Below are 24,279 nucleotides of genomic sequence, written 5' to 3'. Positions count from 1 at the left end.
TAGGTAACTCGTATTTTATGTAATCCAACTTTTCCTTTTAAAAATGGGGATAACACATAGATATGTTTTAAAATATGGTAATCACAATAAATAAACATTTTACTGATTTCTTTGTTATAAGCATGTGTATAAAAATTTAATGATCCTCCATTTAGAATAGGTAAGTTTGGGCTATTTTGTTTTGAAAAGCGTACAATGCTAATTATACAGGAGGTACAACTCTGTTAGGAACAGTGGTGTAAAACCTTACTAAGAATCACAGAATCACAGGATTGGTAGGGAGGTGAAGATTTTCAAGCTATACTGTGCTTAGCCTTGGTGAACATTTGTCTCGGCTGTTTATAGTCATCTTAAAAATCACAGGTGTTGGAGACATGACAATCTCTGCAGGCAGTTTATTCCAGTACTTCATAATCCTTTCTACTAGAAATATTTTCCTAATACCCGAGTCTTCCTTGCTACAAGAGAAACCTTTTTTTATTTTTTCTTTTTGTCTTATACACCAGGGACATGGAAGATTATTCCTTTTTCCTTTACAGCAGCAGTTTGAAGATTGTCTGAGCTAACAGTTTTGTTTAATTATCATAGAAGTTGGACTGGAACAGTAGAATGTTCCATTTATAATTGCTCCCAACTATATGAAATGATATTTTTTTTTAATTATTATTTGAAATGAGAGAGATTTTGGCAAATGAAAGTAGTGATGTAAAGTCTAATTTATTTAGTAGTCTTTCCAGCAAATCAGATACGGAGAGATAGTGTATTTTAATATATCAGTGGCATATGATTCATTTGAAATACATTTTTTGTTCTGAATCTAATTACTTCGTATTACTTAGCTTAGAAGAGAAATGGGATTTTTACCAAAGGTTAAAATTGTTAAGATATAAATTGAATTTGTATTCTATTATATTAAATTTTTTTTGTATTGTGAAGAAAATGTAAATAGCACTTAAGTAAATGCATGCATCTAGCACTTTTAAATTATTTTGTATAAACACTCAAATGTCCTTCCATAAATACAGATCTTTACATTAAAGTATAGCTGACAGCAGCGGGAGTATATGATGGTGGAAGCAAGCAAGTTTTTATTGCTCGTTACTGTAGAATATTAAGAACAAGTAGAAATTTTATTAAATTGATTGAGTGAATTACTACTAAAAATATTATCAATGCATATTTGATTTAAATTATAAATAACAGACATCAGTTCTATTCAGAAGTTTTTATTGTTGAGCTTGACTGCTTTGTATTTTACAGCAAATTGCAGAGTTTTATAGATTTTACTTTATTCAGGTTGGGAGCCATATTAAATTACTCATTCTGTTTTAAAATTCAGAGGGTGGATAAAATATAATCTGCTGAGAAAGGACAAAAGAAAAAAGGCAAAGCAGAAGATGGCTCTAGCAGTAGTCCATTATAACGTCCAAATATTAAGAATAATTATACAGAAGTGGAGCACGTGGGTGCAGATTCACAAGGAAAAAATGACATGTAAGTCTACATAGCTGCTTTGCACAAGACAAAAAATGGATGTTATGTAAAAGAAAATTATGCTGTATAAATTAAATATGCGTGGTCCAACAATTCATCTAGCTGTCTTTTTGCAGGATGCCATTCATTGGTTGACCTGTGGCAACTTGATGCCATGAATGCTGTGAGAGGCAGTTCCCTGTCTTCTTTGCTAGGACAGATGGTGCTGGTACTCTTCTCTGAAGACTGAGCAGCGATGCTGATGCAAAGCAGGCTTGGGAGGTGTTCGGGAAATGGAGTGTATGTCAGAAGTGGAGTGAGTTGGGATGCTTTTCTGGGAGGTGAAGAGCATAGTGATAGGGATAAAACAGGAGGGATCGCAGAGTTGGAGTCTTGGCTTCAGTTAGAGGGAATGCATGATGAGAAGTGGGGAAGGAGTGAAGATCAAAATAAATTAAAATAGTCAGAAGACAGAAAAAATAAATACTTTGTTTTTTCTGCCTGAGACTGTATTCCACAGATCCTGCTGTTATGGGTTTTTTTAAATGTCTCATTAGACTGTCGTTTAAATGACTGACTCATTTAAATGTCTCAACATAGACTCTGTTAACCTGAGTCCACCAGAGAGAAGTTTCATAAAAATAAAGAATGGGCCAAAAGCACTACCTATAGCTTTGAGTTTGAGCTCAGGCAGTTATGTATGACTCAGACATTGCTCTTACAGAGCCAGAGGCCCAAGCTGTTGTCTCACTCCTTAGGAAGTTTTCAGAGCCTTCCTGTTCTTTTTTATTACTTCCTTTTATATTGTCTTCTAAATATTACTTTCAGCCAAGGCCAAAGCAAAATTAACTTTTTGTTAATTTTAAATTCACAGAAGCAGAGGAGGAGAAATCTAGAGGGCATAGTTACTCAATATGTTCCCTTCCATGACAAAGCTGACATATGGAGAAACGCCATTCAGTCATTTTTGGCTGTATGACTCCGTTTGTTGACTCTTGACTAGTCCCAGTATAACTGTTTCTGGGATTGCACTGTAAATGAGGTTGCTGGAATGATAGAGAATTGGGGAAAAAAATGGGGGGAGAAAAAAAAAAAAAGGTGGATCTTTTTTTTCTTAAATAAAATTTGAACACTTTGGGGATCTGCTTATCGTAGAACTCTACCATCCTATCAACACAACCCATGAAGGAGTGATCTGTGGAAAAAGTTCAAGAGTGAACAGTGTTGTGAGAAGGAATTAAAGGGGCAGGTCAGTGGGCTGTTAGATCCTGATTGGTGAAAGTCAGAGCAAATTAATGTAGATGCAGCATGAACTTCCCTTGCAATCCTGAGAGTTTTTGCCTTCTGCCGTTGGGCAATGGAAATTTGATATTATTTTGTAGGCATTTGCTTTGCAAATATTTCCAGTTTCAGTACCTTACTGGTTGTATAGCTTAAAAAGTTATTAAAGTTTGTAATTAAAGTGTAAAGTGAACACTTATTGAAGTGTATCATTATGTAATATCATACAATATATTCCCTAGAACACATAGCGTTTGAGCATGACTCGGGTAACAGAAAACAGACTTAGGTTTATACTGTCAATATTGCATCTCTTGCCAGATTTGAGACACACTGATCTTTTTTTCCACAAACAAGAATGGATCTTAAATGTACCTTTATAATAATTTATTTCAGTTGAATTTCAAGACACCTTTTTGTTAAAACAAAGTAGATAATGATTCTATAGTGTGTATTTAATATATCAAAATTTACATTTTAATGCTTCTTTTGATAGTGAAGACTGCATGTCACACTAATCAAGCTTAGTCCTTGTCCATAAGATAGGATTATATAGGGCTAAGCTACTTAAACAGCTATATGTTCTTGAAAGTATCAAGTAAGAAGAGTCTCTCAGCTCCCTTTGTGGCTTTATTGCATTTTTTTTTACAAAGTTAACTGACAAAAAAAATTTGAATGATGACATAAGTTTTTGCAGAAAATTGCACTTATTTCCTCTTGTTTTTATTTCGGTGGCTGTGAAGAGCATTTTATTTCAGTCGCATTTGTAACACCTTTTACATATAGAAGGACAGTTATAGTATTCCCCCTGCTTTTTTTTTGTGCTGGACTAAAGAAAATTCAATTCCTTCCAAACTTTCCTTAAAAGTAATTTTTTTAAATGTTTATGTTAATTCATAATGAACATGTGATCTTTCATAATCTGCTTTACTGTTCTTTGTACATTTAACACTGGTATAACACTTAGCACTTGACTTTACTGAATTTATTCTTATGACTTTTGACTTCTATGCCATCTGAAACATTATTAAAGTTTTGTTAATTGTATTTTATTTCACTGAGGTCTATATAACATCTTGCACCTCCAAGCTCTGTGAAATTATTGGGTCATTTGGTAGATCAGTAATGTCTAATACACAACTCTGATAAATTGGGAATATGTCATGTTTTATGCCTTGCCTACTAACTTGAAATCCTATTGCAATGGTCTTAATTATATCTGTTGTAAAAAGTTGTTATTTATTTCCTTACAGAAGCTGAATTGAATAGCTGTTTTATTGAAATGTAATTTGATAGACAGTCGTTCATCTAAAGCATTTAAATGACATACTTGTTCTTACTTGTGGTCCTCAAATTGGTTATAATTATGTATATTTTCAGTGGCAGCAAAGAGACTGCAACAGATCTTTAACAAAATATATTTAAATGCTCTCGTGAAAACTTGGCATGCAGAGGCCCACAGTTCTTTGAAAACAAAAGCATATTTTGAGGTATGAAGTATAATACTTTAAATATAGTAAGCTCAATGATTAAAGATTGACTCCATTAATTCCAACTGTTATGGAAAAACAGCTCTATCAATATTAAATGAAGCATTTTAGTGTACTACTACTAATACTACTATTTAGTACTTATGGTGTTATGGAAAGCAGATCATTACCTCTATATTCTACAAGTAAAAGTTTGGTCATATCTTAAGCAGGAAAAGGGGTTGAGTGTGGTTGTATATTATCAGTGATGTAGCTGGCTTGGATCAGGTGGCTGATATCTTAGGGGTAGTATTACCAGTTGAGATGATAATCAGTAAAGATGATGCCTCTGGATCCCTGCCACCAGAATCCAAGAGGTGTAGATTCCTGCAGAGTGAGGAGAAGCCTCAGTAACCTCATCTTCTCCCCAAAAGTGTGGGGTAACCAAAATTGTAGGCAGCACATGGGCAGCCCCGTATGCCCCACTGCCGGCAGCCTATCTGGTCTCACTGTGAAAAACAGTGCTCTTCTCATTTCTGCGAAGGTTTCTCCTGCCAAGGAAGAGAATGCCATAGCTTGGTGGGAGGCTCAGCAGATACTATGTGGGAAGGGGGAGAGATGGGAGCGTAAGACCCAGCTGCTGCTGATAGCATGGGGGTTCCAAAAATCATGCTTGCACAGATAAAGCTCTGCCACTGTTTGGCTCCTTTTCCATCTGGTACTGTAGGATGGTCAGAATGGAAACGAGCTGTGGACAATGTATCAGTTGCTGGCTGCCAGACACCAGTTGTCAAATCCTTCCTGGAGTAAACCTGTCATTAGTCTTGCTTCTTCCCTGTCCTCTCAAATTAGTTGGTACACTCTCACTTTTATTTTTGTTTCTTCTCCCTCCTGTACATTTTCTTTCTCCTCTTTTGTTGCTGGTATCTTAAAATACTTAAAATGTTAGTCTGACTAGACTGAGTGCACAAAAGATGTCCTGTTTTTGGAGCGTATCAGGGCATTCTTAGGGAATAATATTCATAAATTCTTTCCATTCTTAATAGCAGTTGCAAGGATTGGTTTGACTTCCGTAATTAGATTAGAATGCATATAACAGAAAGCATATCATTGAATCATGTTTTAATTGTGTACTTTTGTATTGTGTACACTTTTGTAGGCATTTTGGGTGCAACTAAGTCACCTAAACATAGTTTTCTGGTGTAATTCAGCATGCCCTGGGATATCTCAGGCAAAGGTAGACCAGACAGGACTCCAGCTTAAAGCTCAAGAAGTGCAAGAATCCTCTGCCAGTCCTGTGTCGTATCTGCCAGTCTTTTGTGGATATCTTGGATAATCCAGGGCATCTGAGATGACATTGATTGATTTTGAAATGCAGAATTAAACCATCATGATTATAATATGTAATAAACTTAATGGGCCAGAAGAACTCGCATTGCTACTAAAGGGCAAATAAATTTTCACAATGGGAAGTTACAATCTAAAGCTCATTATTTCCATTTACTCTGTTCTTTCTGGCTTTCCCATCCCACCATTTTCTTCCTTCCCATTTTCTTTATTCTTAATTTCTCCTTTCCTGCATGTTTCGCCTTTCTTTTATCTTCTCCTCTCTTCCCTGTAGCAATATTCAAATGAAAACCAATTTTATAACCTCTGAAAATCTTCTATTTCTAGAGCTAGAATAAAAGACAAAAAAGGAGATTCAATGTTAAGCCCATGTTGAGATTATATGTGAAAGATACCTTAGTATCTTTCATGCAGTATACATTGTTGGATACAATAGAATATCAGAGAGATTTTAGTAGTGATACCTTTTGAACGCTTGTCTGAAAAATTCGTACGTGCTAATAGCATGTTTCTGTCGTATTGAGTCCACAAACTAGTGTACACAGTGTTTTAATTTGGAAATGCAGATGGTCTCCTGTGCTTATATATTGTATTGCTACGATGCAAAATCGTGAGATGCACCCTAAAATTGTGATTATTCTCAGTAATAGCAGTTACATATGTTCATAGATGTGTATCTATATGGGGATTTGAAAATACCTAGTAAAGTTTAGCAAATTTAATTTCATTTTTTGAATATTTAAATATTCAAATATATTTGAGCATATATTCAATATATTTGAAACTTTGAACCTGCAGTTAAGATAAAATTGTACTTCTCTTGTGCCATCTTTTTTCAGAGTTTGGCAAAGGAAAGTCAGAAAGGCTGTTTTGAATCAAATGATATTACTGTCAGACATAAAACATCCCATTTACCAGAAAAAGCTTTATTACAGGTTTGTGATAGTTGGTGCTCTTTTTAAGTTTTAATATGTATATTTCATAAATGGTATATATCACGTTTTGTTGAAAAGAATGTTTGTGCCATGGAAAAGAAGGCTCCTGTTTACATTGTTCACTTTGAGTAGGGTGGAATCCTTCGAAGGATGGTAATGCTATTCTTTCCTTCAGTGGCACCTGATCATATTCTGCATGCCCACACCTGACATCCAGAAGCTTGTCTGAGCTGAGGCTGAAAGAGAAAGAGGGAGACTCAAAAAGGAAGAACAAGAAATCAGGAAATCTGTAGGATAGGTAGAGAGTAGAAATCCTGAGAGAAGTAAAGGGGTTTGTTTGCAGTGAGGTCATAAGCCAAACCCCAAATGTGATAGAAAGCAGTTTAATTTTGTATGGACTGTATGGACATTATGCAACTCCTTAAGACAGAAAAAACTGCTAGGCCAGAAAGCAAGAGTAGAGGGGAGGAATCTGCTGCAAGGGCACAGTGGGTAGGGAAGGATTTCTTTCCAAACATTTTTATTCAATTTGTTTAAATTAATTTGTTTGTTTAAAAGGTTGCTTTGTTCAGTATTTTTGTATCCTTACAAAATGTAACTTTAGAGAGTGAAAGCTTGTTAATACACTAACTTCTAGAAGAGAAGGTAGTTCTACCCAGAAGCAGGAAGATTGATTTGAGGCAGTATTTTACAAAAAGAACAGAATTATTAACTACTGGTTGTGGGGCCTTCAGTTGTAGAGGCCAGTTTAACTAAATTATAGGTTGGTTACTGAAAATAATTGCCACTGAGGGATACATTGGAACTACTGCTATAATGTTTTCATTTTATCTTCTTATTTATAAGCTTTAATTTGTCCTATCATGTTTTTCCATTAATTTAACATTGCAAAAACATTAAAGTGGTATTTCAGAAAAACATGATATATTTTTCTTTTAAATAGTATGGACTACAGTGAACTCAAAATTCAGGTTTTATCCAATGAAATCTAAAACCCAAATGCAGATACTTAATTTTAAGCATGTGCATAATGCCACTGATGTCACAGGAAACTTGAATCTGTAAGCTAAATCATGTACATAGTTTACAGACCTTACTCACCAAAAATACAGCATGCTTCAATTCTTCTTGATGTTATCTATATGGATTCCACTGGTGGTGCATTTGGTCTTCATGGATGTGAGACTGGTTTATTTTGACTTGGGTCCATCAATGGAGTTTAGTCTGTGGTGTTTTCTCAGTACTGGCTCATTCAGTAACCAGAGAACTTCTGCTATCAAATGATTCAGATGTAGGCCCCTTGCAGCAGCAGTAGTATCTCTCCAAAAGAATTTGGGAGTCATAATACTCATACCTCTGATTACTGAGACACTGATACAAGCTAAGGAAGAATCTCTAGTATGAACCTCTTCTTCAAAAGGAGTACACTCAAAAGGAAATGTTCTTCCCATACAAGTGTAAACACCACTAAAACAGAGCGAGAGATTAATTTACTGTATGAGTAGCAGAATAACCAAAATTTGGTCTACAGTGCCACCTCCTAATGTTCTCTTTCCTAATAAGGTAATATAATACACTACAATATTATTATATATAAAAGATAGTATTATATAAGAGTGTATATGTGTATTTTTATATATATATATCTCAAAGATAGTATTATAGCTTACATGTGTCTATACCTATCAAACTTGTCATACATATAAATAAATAATTATTCAAATTTTCAGGAGTTCTGAGGTCTGTACTAGCCTCCTTTCTTCATTAAAAAACCCTGAAATAGTGTAATCTTTCTGTTAGTTCTATAACAAGCGATATTGACAGTATCATTCCTTTTTTGTAGCTTGGGAGAAATCTGTTTATTTTATCTTAATCCATGAGCCTTGGTTTTTTGACATCCAAACCATGAGCTCAAAATATAGTGACATTTTAAACTATCCTTGTTTAAGGTTCCCCTTTTTTGAGGTCACATAGTGTTCATAGTTACATGTGCCGCTGTCACAAAGAATCAGATCTCACATACATAAAGACTATGCACAGGAAAACCAGAATCCGGATATTAACATACTGAAAAGAATGACAGATATTCTGAGGTATGTAGCCATACTTTTTGATTAAGGCTACAGAGCAACTGTAAAAAGACATTATATAATTTTCTCTTCTGTTTATATATAAAAATTTTATAGCCTATATAAATCAAATATACTGCCAAGTGCTACTTTAGTGGCTTAGCAGAAAACATTGATGTCTTCCATTTCTAGAGCAATTCCAACTCTGAGGTCTGGAGCTGAAAAGCAAGGTAGTTTGCCAGCTTAGACTTTGGTCCCATCATAATGTATATTTCAATGTGCGTTTATGAGAGGAATGAAGTAGGAAGTGAGAACTCTACTCGTTTGAACAGGAAATAATAACCTAAAGAGTAAGAACGAAGAAAATTGCATAATCCACACATTTCAAGCCATGTTTCTGCAATCCATATATAAATATGTCATTGTAGGAAGAGGAATTATTTTTGTTTGTCTTTATTTAAATAGCATTAGCATATATAAAATCCAACTACAAAAACTAGAGCTAAGGAAATTGTCTGTCATAAAAGAAATCAAAACTAATTCTATCACTACAGTGAAACAACCCAAGAGGTAATAAAATGAAAAACAACAACAGGGTAAGGTGAATATATTAGGGAATGTTAGTCAAAACTCCATTGTAGTAATGGCGATGTTGAGTTTTTCACTAGAGAGTGAACAATATCTGTTGGATTTTCAAGAAACAATAAATAATAATAACATTTTCTGAGTATTTTCAAATTTGCTGATTAATTAAAAAGATCTTTAACTAGCAGTATGCCCATTCAGAAATACACCTTTTTTGTCACAGCTCTTTTCTTGTGACTAAGCACACAGGTAAAGATAAAGAAATGTAAAAATCCTGCATCTTAAGCAGTATATGTATTGTACAGCTTTGTATTCCTAAAGACAAGCTGTACAAACCAGTTTCTGTACACCTTTTCACATATTCCTGTATGTAATATCTGCCTGTTCATTGAACTGAACCAAATATAGTTTTCTGTTCTCATTTGTATGTAGTAAATAATTTTAAAGTATGATTTTTTTCAGTCCTGTTTTCTCATGGTTGAGTCCTGTTATTTCCCCTTCTTTACAGCACAGGAAAATAAAAGCTTTTAATATGTAGCATAATATTATTTCTGGGAGGAACCTATGCTCCAGTTCACTAAAGGATTTTAAAATGTAAAATGAGCTTAGGTACCAGTTTACCACCTACATCTAAAATAGAGATCCTTAAAATTATCGTTCAGTATCATTTAACTATGGAAATGTTCAAGGTTTCAATATGCAAGTTCCTCAGAACTTGAAGTTTTGCTGAGGCTCTTGGACCCACAGTTATAATTGGAGGAAAGCTGTCCCAACCTTCCTATTATTCCTATTTACCCTTTCTTGCCCCAGCACTGTTCTCCCCTTTGTGTCCATTACAGTCATTTATGAACCACATCAGGGAACAGATCTATCTGAAAAATTTTCTTCCCTTTTCTTCTTTTACTGAATCAGTTGACAGTTGGATCAATTCTTTAATCCAGCTCATTGTGTGGCTGCACAAGCAGTTATTTGGGTGCAGAGGAGGAGATGGGAAACAAGTGGTGGGGAAACAGAATCATAGAATCCTAGAATCCTAGAATCATAGAATCCTTAAGGTTGGAAAAGACCTCTAGGATCATCTAGTCCAACCGTCAACCCAACACCTCCATGCCTACTAAACCATGTACTGAAGTGCCACATCTACACGTTTTTTGAACATGTCTCTGGGCAGCCTGTTCCAACGCTTGACCACCCTTTCAGCAAAGAAATTTGTCCTAATATCCAATCTAAACCTCTCCTGATGCAACTTGAGGCCATTTCCTCTCGTCCTATCGCAAGTTACTTGGGAGAAGAGACCTCCTTTCAGGTAGTTGTAGAGAGCAATAAGGTCTCCCCTGAGCCTCCTTTTCTCCAGGCTAAACAACCCCAGCTCCCTCAGTCGCTCCTCATAAGACTTGTGCTCTAGAGCCTTCACCAGCTTGGAACTGGAATTCATAAATATTTCTCTTTACCTCTATTTCTGAATGTTCACAATAGATGAGTCATATTTTCCTTTGAGATTCTGTCTAATTTGAATTAGGTTCATCTTTGTCTTTACTATCATAAAAGGAATGTTTTAACACAGAATAAATAACAAATTAATTCTTAAATTGCACTAGAGACAAAGGTTTTTATTTCTGTATAGCCAGATGACATTGGCTATGGGCATAGATAGAGTATTGTTCTTTCCTAGCTGTGTCATGGTAAAAATTACAGACTACTGACAGAAGTTAAATACACAGATACATATAAAACCTGAGTATCCGCACACTTTATTTCATTAACCTGCACCTACAGACAGATTCTAAAGGCCCTACTCCATTTCGTTTGACCAGTAAGAACTGAGACACATGATCTGCAATAGTAGAGTAAATGCAGAATATGTCAGCTGCATAATTAAAATTGGGATCTGATGTTGATTGGATTATCTTAATTTTGTAAAAGTGTTTGTGCCTATTAAATCCATTATAAAAAGCATATACAGTAGTTAGCACAACCACGTTTTAAAATGCAGCACAATACAAGTTAATTGCTGTGGTTGCTGTGATGCATAGGGGTGCAGCAGTTCCCTATTTTTTCCTAGGGAGCTGTCCCAAGATAAGTTGGGCCACAGGGGATGGGAGCTGATTCTCTTGGGTTATGTTGGGGTAGGGAGGGTTAAGGACTCGGATCACTAAAAAGACAACATCAGCAGTGCAGGGATTTGGGGAGGGGTGCAGGGAGGGGAATGGAAGCGTGTGGGACTGGGGAGCGCCTTCTGGAGGGTCTCCTTCAGGGCACGCGAGGGAGAACAGGCTGAGCCAGCTGTGCTGGAAGTAGTTTTGCAAGTATTTTTCATGTACGTGGGATTAAGTAGTACAAGCTATTACATACGTGGGCTGGAAACTAGAGCTGTGGATCTTTGCAACGAGCCAGAAAATAATGGCTGTATTGATGTGTAAAGTGCAGAAGGAACAAAAATTATTACAGAAAAGCAGGAAGCCTACTGAAATGCTTCCATTTTGTATTTAAAAAGAATGCAGCTCCCTTGATCCAGAGAGAAGTGCAGATCTGTGTGGCTGTCACCTGGTTTCTTCTTCTTGAGCTGTCACTATTTTATTCAGTATGGGAAGTGCAGAAAGAGCTCTTCTGTTTACTGGCACAGACCAGAGCTTCCCACTAGCTGAGTGCCTAACCATTTGCTGCAGAAAGGCAGAGCACTCTGCCTTTCTTTCTTTCTTTCTTCCTTTCTTCCTTCCTTTCTTTCTTTCTTTTTTTCTTTCTTTCTTTCTTTCTTTCTTTCTTTCTTTCTTTCTTTCTTTCTTTCTTTCTTTCTTTCTTCATTCCTTCCTTCCTTCCTTTCCTTTCTTTCCTTTCTTTCTTTCTCTTTCTTTCTTTTCCTTCCTCCCTCCCTCCCTCCCTCGCTCCCTCCCTCCCTTCTTCTCTCCTTCTCTCTTTCTCTCTTCCTTTCTCTCTTCCTTTCTTCCTTTCTTCCTTTCTTCCTTTCTTCCTTTCTTCCTTTCTTCCTTTCTTCCTTTCTTCCTTTCCCTCTGTGAATCCTCATGCTCTCTTTTTGGTGGAACCAGTATGTAGATGCAATCTCCTTCAACAGGAGATTGTTACTGGGTGCTATCTCCTCCAGGCCAAATCTGTGTTTGCTCTGAGCATTCACAGACTGTGGAAAATAAAGCGTGCCTGGACTTCTCAAAGTTTTGGAACTTATGATAAGGAGACTTTATTGTCTCTGGCACTGTAGATGATATTTGGCGGTAGATAATTTCAAAATCACAGGGTATTTAGTAAATATCATTGTTATTTTGCTGCCATTTATTGCAGCTTTCTGTTCTGCCCCTGTGCAAAAAAATATCTGTCAGTTTGTATTTACTGCTGGGACAAGATCTGTCCTCAGGGGCAGCTGGAAACCATTTGCTTTGTAAATTACAGTTTCCTAAAAAAGTCAGTGGTACCACAGTACCCTAATGTTGAGTTCTTGACAGAAAATGATTGCTGTGCTTTAAAGCTGCCTACTGTGGTCTTGACCTAACATGACATAATGTTTCAACTGACCTTTTCAGAACTGAAAATTCAAAAGGTTACTAGCAAGAGAGTGTCAAATTAAAAGCCTTGCTTTTGTTCTTCTAATATGAAACGAAACCCTATTAATGAATAATAATACAGTCAATATTTTCTTTCTCATTCTAACAAGTCATATAGTTCCATTTATTCAAATACTTTTTGTGACCTGTGTCAAAATTCCTTAGAGTTTTAAATTAGATTGAGTTTTGAAGTTAAGGAAATAATCCACATGTCCAAATTAGACAGACTTTTGGTTAGAGAAGTCTGTGATGGATCCAACGATAATTATCATGGGATGCAAGTCTTTGAAGGGATGGGGTGTACAGAAGGAATTTGCTATTGAAAAGGGCCTACACATTTCTGTACTTTAAAAAAATCTTTGTAAGTCCCCAACTGCATTCTGAACCACCTAAATATCTTTAAAATGAGCAAGCTCCTAAGATTCCAGAATAAAAACATAAAGCCAGAAAACCTGATTTTTAAAATTGTTTTAAGTAGTTTATATGAAGTGAATACAGACAGCTTGTGGGACAGCAGCATATTTTGAGGAGCAGGCGAATTGCTTGAATGTATTACCTATGCAATTAAATGCTAGTGGTAAAAGACACATTATCAGTGATTTTCCTTCCTGATTTGTCCTTTTCTAGCTAAAGAAGTTATAGACTTTGCGTAGTTTCTATAGGTTGAAACAGAAAATCTTTTTAAATCTTGGTAGAATACTCTTGACATTTTGGCTTGTGTCTTTTAATTTAACTTAATCTCAGTGATAAAAATGCGTTCTAGCTGATAAGTTTTTCAGTCCTGTTTATTTCAGTAGAACTGCACAGAATATAAATCAGGATAAAAGTTTCTCTTAAGGAAGGAATATTTCCTTTAGTGAAACATCTTTTTTATTAGAACATCTCTTTTTGATTCCAACAGGTTTTTAGTGACTCATTTGTTATAAAGCATATTTCAGTATAACCAAGATAACGTGCACTTTGGTAGTCCATGCACTCTATGCTTACACAGGTAGTCACTCTTTCTTCACTTCTTAGCTATGTTGATTACCAGAAGTGAAACAAAATTTTCAATTATTTCCTTACTTTTACAAAGGCTTTATGCGTATTGCTGAGTACAACACGCATCTGATTCTCAAAGCCTCTCTTGGCTCAAGATATGTCTTGTGCCTGTATAGTTTGAGAGAACTCTGTACAGAGTATGCATTCATTTTTCTGGAGCATATTTCAAATCATATTTCATATACTGCTATAATGAAAAACAGGTTTTATTGTATGCATTATTGTATGGAAAGTTGTATAACTAATATGGAAATACTCTTCTATAAAACACACTAGCATCTTTGCTATGTTTTCTCTCTGACATCTTACTATTAAGGTACCTATCTTAAGTGCTAACCTCTTTGAAAATGTATATTAATAAGAAAAATTTCTCTTCAGTGACAGGTTATGGGATAAAATTAGAAACTTCTTTTTGTATTTTTGCTATCAGCCAATTACCATACCAGGTTTAAACCATTGCCATTGATTTATTATTGTGCAGTTATGAAAGTAACTACATTACAAGCATAAAGTTTTCCTTACATAAAAGTTGCTTTAGGAAAAGTGATGTGGGATTTTATTAACTGTGTTCCTTTCAGCTGGTTTCTTTTTCATACTTAGAAGCGCACATCTTGAGTGTCGCGTTTCATATCAGATATTTATATTTCAGCATATGATGTAGTAATTCAGTTCTGCAAATGATTATGGATATGGGATTTTTTAGTATGTAAATAGTCCAGCTGTCTTATATAAAATTCTGCATATGCTCTTTGTCTTTGAGTCTTAAATGCATCTTGTATTTTCAGATGTTTATAATATAATGCATATTTGCTTCTATAGCAAAGACATTGAATTTTACCATATTTTCCCTCATTTCGTTTTACCAAGTTTATTCTAATATGAAACATTAGCATTCCGTTGGCAGAAATACTGCTTGACACTTGATCATAAAAATGGCAGGTGAGGAGCTTTGCCAAATGTTATCTTCATTCACTCTCTTACTTTTATGTCCTGAGATTGCTGTATCTAAGATTATTTACCAGGACAAGGTTTTTTTGGAATGCTATAATTTAGTGTTTCAAAATATTGCTTAGTGGTAGCAGTACATTTTAGAATATTTGACTGTATAAAATGAACTATCAGTATAGCTTTTATATTTTTTCTATCATAATACAACACATTGACTTTAATATTCTGAGATTAAAGATTTATAGATATATTTACCAAATTATACTAGTTAAATTAAAAAGAACTCTGAGATAGAAACCACAAAAACTCTTCATAGGTAATTTAAAGTTGAATTTAAAAGTACTAGATTTAATCGACAAAGCTTTAGTCCAAATTAAATTGTCTCAAATAGGTTTAGGAGAGGTGTTTTAACAAGTGGTGTTTTAATATAGGTGAAATGAATCTGCTCCCAGTCCATGAAAAATGTTCAGTTTTGAAACATACCCATCATTCTCCATCACAGCTTGAATTTGAGCTTTTAAGCAAAGCCATCTTTTCATACTCTTTGTTAAGATTGTTAATGAGAATAATTATTGACATTCTGCTATGTAAAGTGTGTTTAAACTCCTAAGAAATAAGTATTTAATTTGAAAATAGCTCTTGTTGTTTAGGATAGGTGAATATGTGTCATTTAATACATCAATGCTTCTTATTGAATAGTTTTTAATATCATGTATGTCTGTTTTTCTGACATAGATTTTCCATTATGTAAATTTAGTTGATCTGGCAAGGTGTGCTCAAGTTAGCCAAACGTGGATGCTACTAACTCAGAACAGTTCATTATGGAGTGATGTAAGTAAGATAATAACTTTCAATATTTTATTTCAATTTTATTTATTTTAAAAAAAGAGCGAGGCAAAGAGGTAGGTTACTTTAAGAATGCTAAATATCTAGGATAAAAGTTTTACCCAGAATATGACTTGTTCTATTCAGCTACATGAATAAAAATATAGGAGCAACTCAAATGAAGTTGTCTGTGGTATATCATTATAAAATCAGTGGAACTGAAAGAGAATTGTCCATTAAGGCTTGGCTATAGCCCACTAAATTTAGACAGTTAAGTGAGGTGTCTTGGGCTCCCTCGGTAATCTAAACAGGCACTATATGACTACTGTGGAAGGAGAATGTAAACTCAGTTACAGATACTCTGAGACTACTTGTGTTTGCTCTAGAGAGACTCCGTCATCCCTGGAACGAGTGGTGCAGACCAGCTCAGTTCTATACTCATGAACTCTCAGAGCTGTTGAGGTGGCCAGTGTGTCTCCAGAGCACATGTCAGTGTCCAAGGTACTGCATTGTTTCTTCTACCCTAGCAGTCCAATTCCCTAGCACACACATTTCGGTCAACTTGCCTTCTAATGCACATTGTGTGACCATGCTAGCATGGTCTGTTTGGGGCCACGCCTGAAATAGCTACTCCTATCTTTGCCTTGAACTTAAAAATGCAATCACACTGCTCATTGCTGTTGCCTTCAGTAGTGCTGATGAGGCTTCAGGTGTGAAGCATTGCCTCAAGGCTCCCCAGTCCTTAGGCCGTGGCTTAAGACTAGCCGTGTGGCACCTCAACCAATATCACTGTTGCCTCTGTATCATTGCCCCTCATGTAGCCGTTTATCAGCAGTACAAAGAAAGGCTAGATTTTTAAACGTGTGTGGGCACTCCAAACATGATTTAGTCATATTTTAGGCCCTCAAGTCTGAAATTACAATCCAAAATACCCTGTGCATCTTCTGCACAATCCTGGAGTGTCTAATCTGATAGGCATCTCCTTTTCGGACCTAAAAGTTCATGATGATGATGGTGATGAAGGAGGTGATTGTTTTTCTCTTTTCTCCAAGAACTGCATGACCTGTGGAGCTTAGCGTGAGGAAGCAGGAGGGCTGCTCTGCAAGGGAAGGTGAGCTGGGAGCCAAAGGTGCTAGAAGGGCAGGCAGGGGCAGTGCCCCCCCACTGACAAGGGGTACACTCCCACAGAACCTGAGCAAGAAGAGCAGAGTGGGTCCAGTGACAGTAACCAGGGTCAGACACCCACCAGAGACAGCCAGTCAGCCCTGTTGTGAAGGGTCATCTCCAGGGTCTAGTCAGGAAGTGAAGTCCATGAGTGAGGTTCAGGGTCAGCCAGACACATGGCTGCACACAGACATGCCTGAAGTGTGGTTCAAGCAAAGACTCAGGGCAAGGGTGTGAGCTTAAAGGCAGCTCCTGAGGCAAGTGGGGAAACCCCTAATGAGGCTTCTCCAGCTCTTTCACACAATGAACTGTTTTCACAACGGCCTTATCCAGCGTTACACTGCTGCAACGTATAGCAGCTGACCTTGGACTCTGGGACCTTCCCCTGAGGAAAGAAGAGGTTGCAGTGCCTGTTGGTGAACCCAGGGCCCTGACACTAGGCACCTTTCTCCAATTTAAAGAGATCCATTTGGGATCCAGAAGGTGAACAGAGTTGTGCCTTGTGAGGCTGAGAAGAGACCTGAACTTGGGTATCCCAAATACGCTGTTCTGTCCCCTGAGTGTGACGCAGGCTGCAGTTCCCAGGTAGCTGGAGGCCTATATCTGCCTTCCTGACTGAGGTAAAGAAGTTCTGGAGGGCTCAACAATGCTGCTTACATGTCCTACTGCCTGGCTCCAGGCAGCTGCCTGTTCTCTGTGCCAGTGTCTTGACCTCCTGATGTACTTAGCTGTCATGTATATTTTGCAGAGTCTCTGCTCAGGTTTGTTGTTGAATCTACCCTGGGCATCAACACCTAAAAGACACTGCAATGCTCAGCTTGTAGGTGCCCGGAGCCTTTATTAGGTCTAGTTTTAAGTTACTGTGATGAATTCATGATCCTAATGAAACTAATATTAAAACTTCTGATAATTTTCATATAAGAAGAACAAAATCCTAATAAGAAAGTGAAAAACTGGAAAAAGTTCTGGACTCCTGACTTCCTGGTACTCTAACCACTTCCAAGCATTCTGCATAGAATAATGGTGATTGATTTTTCAAAGTATTTGGGTAATAAACATGTATTATGAAATGTACAACAAACAGATGTGGTGTAGCTGTAGCAGATTATACAAAAGGAAAAAAAAAAAGCTTTTTTTCTGGCTTTTTTATGAACAAATTTAAAGAAGGCATGAAAAAGTCTTATCCAAAAAAGGAGATATTTTTTATTAAATATTTGTATGTTGGCTTTCCTGCTTTTTTTGAAACACTCAGTAGACAGACTGTTAAAACCATTTTCTAGTAATTCTTGTTAAAACTTCTTAAACTTGAACTTTTAACAGGTACTAAGAAAAATAATGTTTCTAGTCAAAGATCTAGATATCCCCAGCCTGTACCTTAAATCACTTAAGGATTGTTCTACTAAAACTAAGATGGTAGGTTACATATTCTTGATGTCTTATATGTATCAGTAGACTGTTATTAGAAAAAAAATATCTTTAGCAACTTTAGAATTTTATGCATCTTAAAGGGAAAAAAATAAATATTCAAGTCTGACAATTTTCTTTGCACATGCTATTCAGACATGTCGTATTTCGGCAGTTCAAGATTTGCCTCAGCTCCATAAATCCTGTAGACACGTGCTTCCTCTACATTTAAGTATTTTTAGTCAGCTGTCTAAAATTTTTATATATGTAGTACGCAGGCACTTCTGTGTTTTCCAGACTATTGATTCAGTGTTTACATAGAACTTCATGTATTTACGAGTGATTTTCATAATGATGTGTATTTCGTATGTACTACCTATTTTTAGTACTGAATTATATGTCAATTGTTTAAATTTTTAGATCAATTTTTCATCAGTAAAGCATAAAGTTCAGGATGAAATAGTAGTAAATATTTTGCAGAAGTGGCATCCGTATGTATTACAGTCGAATCTGCGAGGTTGCTATTCTCTTCACTGGCCTAGCTTTAAAAGTATCAGTAAGTATTACATGTATTTTTTAAATTTTAATTCCCTCTTTAAACTGTGTCTTCACTCTCTGCTTCACTATTGTCCCGTTTTACTGCCTATATTCTTCTCTATACGTCCAGCCATAATGAAGCAATGTTTGAGATCTGTAAAATTACTTTAAATGTGGCCCCCCTTCCTTCATTACGGTCTCCATGCCCAGTGATATCCATATGACTGAACGTTGCTAGAATGCCATAGAATGGTTTATAATATGTGTGAAATGCTCTAATATGACAATAAGATTGGAATGCAAACGTGTGCTTAGATATATCAGAATGCCAGAATCCAACTCTACTGAGATAGTTATCACAGAATCATAGAATGGTTGAGGTTGGAAGGGACCTCTGGAGGTCATCAGGTCTAACCCCCCTGCTCAAGCAGAGCCACCTAGAGCAGGTTGCCCAGAACCATGTCCAGATGACTTTTGAATATCTGAAAGGATGGAGACTCCACAGCCTCCATGGGCAACCTGCACTCAGTCACCCTCATAGTAAAAAAGTGTTTCCTGATGTTCAGATGGCACCTGCTGTGTTTCAGTTTATGCCCGTTGCCTTTTTTCCCATCTGTCACTGGGGACCACTGAAAGACCCTGGCTCTACCTTCTTTGCACCTGCGCTTCAGGTATTTATATACCTTGCTAAGAGCCCCCTGAGCCTTCTCTTCTCCAGGCTGAACAGTCCCAGCTTTCTCAGCCTTTCCTTACAGGAAATACGCTCCAGTCCCTTAATCATCTTTTTGCCCTTTGTTGGACTCTCTCCGGTATGTCCATGTCTCTCTTGTACTGGGGAGCTCAGAACTGGACACGGTACTCCAGGTATGGCCTCACTAATGCTGAGTAGAGGGGAAAGATCACCTCCCACAACCTCCTGGCAACACTCCTCCTCATGCAGCCCAGGATACCATCCACCTTCTTTGCAGCACAGGCACATCGCTGGCTCATGTTCAACCTGGTGTCCACCATGACCCGCAGGTCCTTTTCTGTCAAACTGCTTTCCAGCTGGTCTGCCCCCAGCATGTACTGGTGCCTGGGGTTGTTCCTTCCCAGGTGCAGGATTTTGCACTTGCCCTTGTTGAACTTCATGGGGCTCCTGCCAGCCCATTTCTCCAGCCTGTCAAGGTCCCTCTGGATGGCCGCACAGCTCTCTGGTATATCAGCCACTACTCCCAGTTTGGTGTCATCTGCAAACTTGCTGAGGGTGCACTCTATCTCATCGTCCAGATCATTAATGAAGATGTTAAACAGGACTGGACCCAGTATTGACCTCTGGAGTATACCGGTAGTTACTGGCCTCCAATAAGAGACTCACATGAAAAAAAAAAAAAAAAAAAAAAAGAGAATCCAAGCGTGGTACAAGATATTAATGCGATGTTCAAGTTTTAGCACAAATAATAGGTACTTGATTCTATTCTACTGCCAAAACAGGGTCCCTCTGGATGTAGAAAAGCATCATAGTCCTTCCTCATAATATGTGTGAAAGTCCATGTGACCATGTGATCAGAGGTTAATTCCCTTTGTGACAGCATTTTGCAATAGTTTCAGGTCAGTAATCTTTTTCTCAATGCAACTGTATGCTCCACTAAGCAGAGAAGTGGGCAGGAAAAATAAAAGCCTTTATGATCAGTGTCAGAGATTCAGTGCTAGTTGTGAAAGTGTACTTGATTTGTTAGGAATTACCTGCATCCTAACTGTTATTCAGCCATTTTATCATGAGGAGTGTTAAAACATCTTGGTAGTGTTTTCACGAGAAAAAACTCTTCTGCTACAACTAGGAAAGATCCCAAGGAATGTTTTTGATTCCTGGCACAGCTTTACTTCAGTATTTCTCAAGCAGGAGAATGTTACTGATAGATTCTTTTCTAGCCTACACTTTAATTGAATGCAAATGCCTAAAAAAGAAAAGGAAGACGTTTTATTTTCCAAATAAAAAGTGTATTTTGATGTTTTGAGACTATAATGCATTTACTATTTAATCAGATAATACATGATTAAATAGTAAATTGTTGATGAAGCCTATAACAATTTCAGTGTGTTTTCTTTTGTTTTAGAAAGTGACTGTGTAATTATGGATGAGAACAATTTGCTCTCTAGAGTGGTGACAGAAAAGAACAATTGGCCAAGAATAAAAAGTATATTTGATCATGGTCTTGGCTTTTAAATCACAGGATAAAATAACATTCTCGATACCAGCATGCAAGTTGTTTAGTGAAATAATTTAATTTAATATTAAAATGAACTTTGTCATCTATAAAGAAAGCAAGCCAAAATAAATCATACACAGCCACGTCGCCTCTATTATGGGGGCTGTACTTAGAAATGTTAAATCCTTTTATGATTTTGTTTTCCTTATGTATTTGAGTACAAAACTAAAACCATAGTAATGTTTATTGTGTTTAAAGCTAAAAACATATAAAGAATAGTTGCAACAGAATTAAATTTTATATACAAACCGTCTTTTCTATCACATTGTTTAACTGATTTGTATCTAGTTAAAATAATTTAACTTAGAAGTATCAGCATGTTGGTTGTATCAGTTGGAATATAAGCATGTTGGTTGTCATCCATTTCCATGTGTCTTATGCATCAAAGACACTAAATTCGATTTGTGTATCTACAAATGATGTATTTTCCATTTTTTTGATAGTTTATGTTTTCTGTAGGCTCAAAATCAAAGATTATGTCCATTTACATCTACTCAGTGCTATTAATTTTAAAATAATTGTGATGAATCATGTATGATGGTCCACAGGGGCTTTTAGAAAACATTGATTTATAAAGCTGTTTCTTCTAACTTTGAAAATACCCAGTAGTTCTTTTTAAGAATGAAACACATTTATATCAGTGTACTGTTGCTATTTAGATTATAATGTATTTCTTCTGTTAAAACTCATTGATATTGATCATACAGCCTACTTGTGGCATTCTTTTGAAGCTCTTGTGGATGGTTTAAAATTGCTGCAAATCTTTTTATCTTTTTTTAGTGATTGAAAATCATATTGCAATTCCCTTCCTTTGACATTTCTTCAGCTAACAAAGTGCATTGAACTGTCTGTTCAGTTATAGGCTACAGATGTGATGAACCTTTCCATTCGAACTTCCCCGAGCTACAGTTCTGACCTCATCTTTCCAAATAAATCCAAGATTACACAGATTTTGGCAACGTGTTTTTATTGTTAATGGTAAAACAGCAGTGATATTAACTGGGGTTTAGGTCTGTTTGGCTAGCTAATCGTGTTAATATTTTTTTGTAAATTAATTAGCCGCAATTTTAAAAAATTGTTTTTGTGTACTGCAACTTTGGTATGTGGTGTATGCATGAAATAGTAGTCATTGTTTAATATCTACATATGAATGTTATATGATTCCAGCTCAGACTGTCTTTGGCAAATGAATGTGTTATTGTGCCAAAGAAAAATGAGTATATGAGATGCATGGATTACAGCTCAGCTGTTTGTGGTATTACTCCACCCACTCAGTGATCTTAGAGAATCATTTGACTTCCATGTGTGACTGGGAACTGCATGTAAAAGCTGCCATTCATATTCATAGTGCAGGAGCTAAAATTTCTTCAGAAGCTTTTGAAGTGTTTTATTCCCAGTAGTGGTCACAGTATTGACAGACCTACCCATTTTTCCTGCACCCTGTCATGGCAAAACATGGCGCAAAATAATCGTTCCTGTGTTTCATGTGTGCTGTGTACAGAAAGGGGCACTGCTTCTCTAGAGTACTAGTGTATCCCTTAAGACAGCACTCCTAGTACATATACTGCATATCAGGAAGACAATGCACTATCATGCAGTTATTTCCTGGATATGGACAGAGAAAGAAGGGGAATCAAGAGAGAAAGTACTGAAAGAAAGGACTTAAAAAGCATGTAAAGGAAGAGGAAGGCCTATGATTTTCTTTTAGACATGGAAGTGCTTCTGGGACTTTTGTTATTAAATAGTATAGAAACAAAGAAATGTCAACATTAAATTCTTGTTTGTGGTTGTGGTGTTTCATGGAGGGGGTACTTTAGTTTACAGTACATTTCAGAGAAGCTCAGAGAAATAGCAATTAATCCTGTAATGCTGAAGTTTTTGTCAACTGTTAGTCGTTTCCCCCATATGTATGTTTTTCAAATGTATTTTTGTCTTTTTCCTTGGGCTGCCTCCTTCTGTACTATCTTCATAGTTCGTATATGCTTTTCCTGTTCATACAGTCTTTTCTCAAAGAATTTGCTACTAGACACTGTCAGGAGAACATACTAGCCTATATTATCTTTGCCCCAATCTAGTATTTCCATTCTTGTGTTCTTATATTATTTGCATTTGGAATTACTGTCTATTCTGCCACATCCTCAGTATGGGTGTCTGAAAATGCCAATGTGCAGAAAACCCTAATGAGTTCCAGCTAGTTTTTCAAGGAGGGCTTCCCACCCCCTTTTTTTAATTATAGGAAACTAAACTGCCACTTCAATACTCCTATATCTATTTTATAACAATTCTCTAGTATCATTGCAAAAATTGAAATATGCAATAGCTTTAGACAGTAAGTAATAAAATTATAGTGCATTGTAGTTAAAAGAATAGAACTTCTGGCTACTCCTTGAAAGCTCCAGAGGCTGTCTAAGGAAAATAGTAGCAAGGACAATTCCAGCATTCGAAACTTCAGTCTGTTCTTCTCTTGATTGCTCGAAGTCTTTTCAATTGTTGATTCACAGAGGTCTAGACTCATCCGCTCTTAAGTATTGAATTTCATTTTGGTGTTATTGCACAAGTGTTTCTTTAATGGAGCTTCTGAGATGACACTGATTTCACAAGTTCACACTGAAACCTTTATTTGCAGGATAGTTGTTGAACCATGTTCCTCTAGAGTGTCCTTGTTGATATGTCCCTCACTTACAGATTTCACACTTAATAGCTGTCGCCAAACATCTTGTGCTGTTAGATATTGGCAGCATGTTCAGCTCATCATCCCCCTTGAACCTTCAGCAGATGCAACACTTTCTGGTGCCACTGTTTGAAAACCCTGAATGATCACACCCCCCCCCCCCCCCCCGCTTAACTCTGGCTTCTACTGAACACTTGTCCTATTTATCACTGCGACTCCAGGTTATAGCCTTGGTCCTAAGAGGGACATTTCATGATCTGTTTAGGAATCCCCAGGGCCTTTGAACTTGGTATTTACAACAGTTAGGCCACTACTTGTGGTCCTCAGTTTTATTCCACTGCTTTTCCAACTGGTAACCTTTTGCTGATCACAGAAATCAGAGTCCTCTCACCCAGCTTTTATCCTATATTCCTTTCCTGGATTGCCTTTTCTACCCAGACTTTAGCCTACCTCAAGCTAGTTTTTTTTCCTTAACACTGACTCTTTGCAGAAATTAACCTAACATGGTTTATAAATTCAGTTTTTCCTACTCAGCTTTTCTCCATTGGCTGTGCTGCCAATAACAGATGTTCTGCTGTGGTTCCATTGTCTGTCCTTTTCAATCATTCCCAGTAGTTCCATTCTGTACTGAAATAATCCTCCAGAATTTGAGAGGAGGAGGAGTACTTCACTTAATGCTGGCTACTACTTATGATAGGTTTTTTTTCTTTCAGCACTTTTAAGTTTC

At 36.6% G+C, this 24,279-nt stretch overlaps 1 protein-coding gene across 1 annotated transcript in view; it reads left to right on the top strand.

The window, feature by feature from the left end:
• The window catches only part of FBXL13 (F-box and leucine rich repeat protein 13), a 97,748-nt gene that overhangs the window by 11,586 nt on the left and 61,883 nt on the right, over positions 1–24,279 (top strand). Inside the window, 5 exon segments of the mRNA XM_075491267.1 lie at positions 1,340–1,494; positions 4,135–4,244; positions 6,410–6,505; positions 15,438–15,533; positions 18,516–18,651. Coding sequence (XP_075347382.1) covers positions 1,340–1,494; positions 4,135–4,244; positions 6,410–6,505; positions 15,438–15,533; positions 18,516–18,651 — 593 coding nt within the window.

This window comes from Mycteria americana, chromosome 1 (assembly GCF_035582795.1).
Source record: "Mycteria americana isolate JAX WOST 10 ecotype Jacksonville Zoo and Gardens chromosome 1, USCA_MyAme_1.0, whole genome shotgun sequence".
Taxonomy (NCBI): Eukaryota; Metazoa; Chordata; class Aves; order Ciconiiformes; family Ciconiidae; genus Mycteria; species Mycteria americana.
Note: the sequence above shows the minus strand (reverse complement) of the source record. Positions and strands in the feature narration are given on the sequence as shown.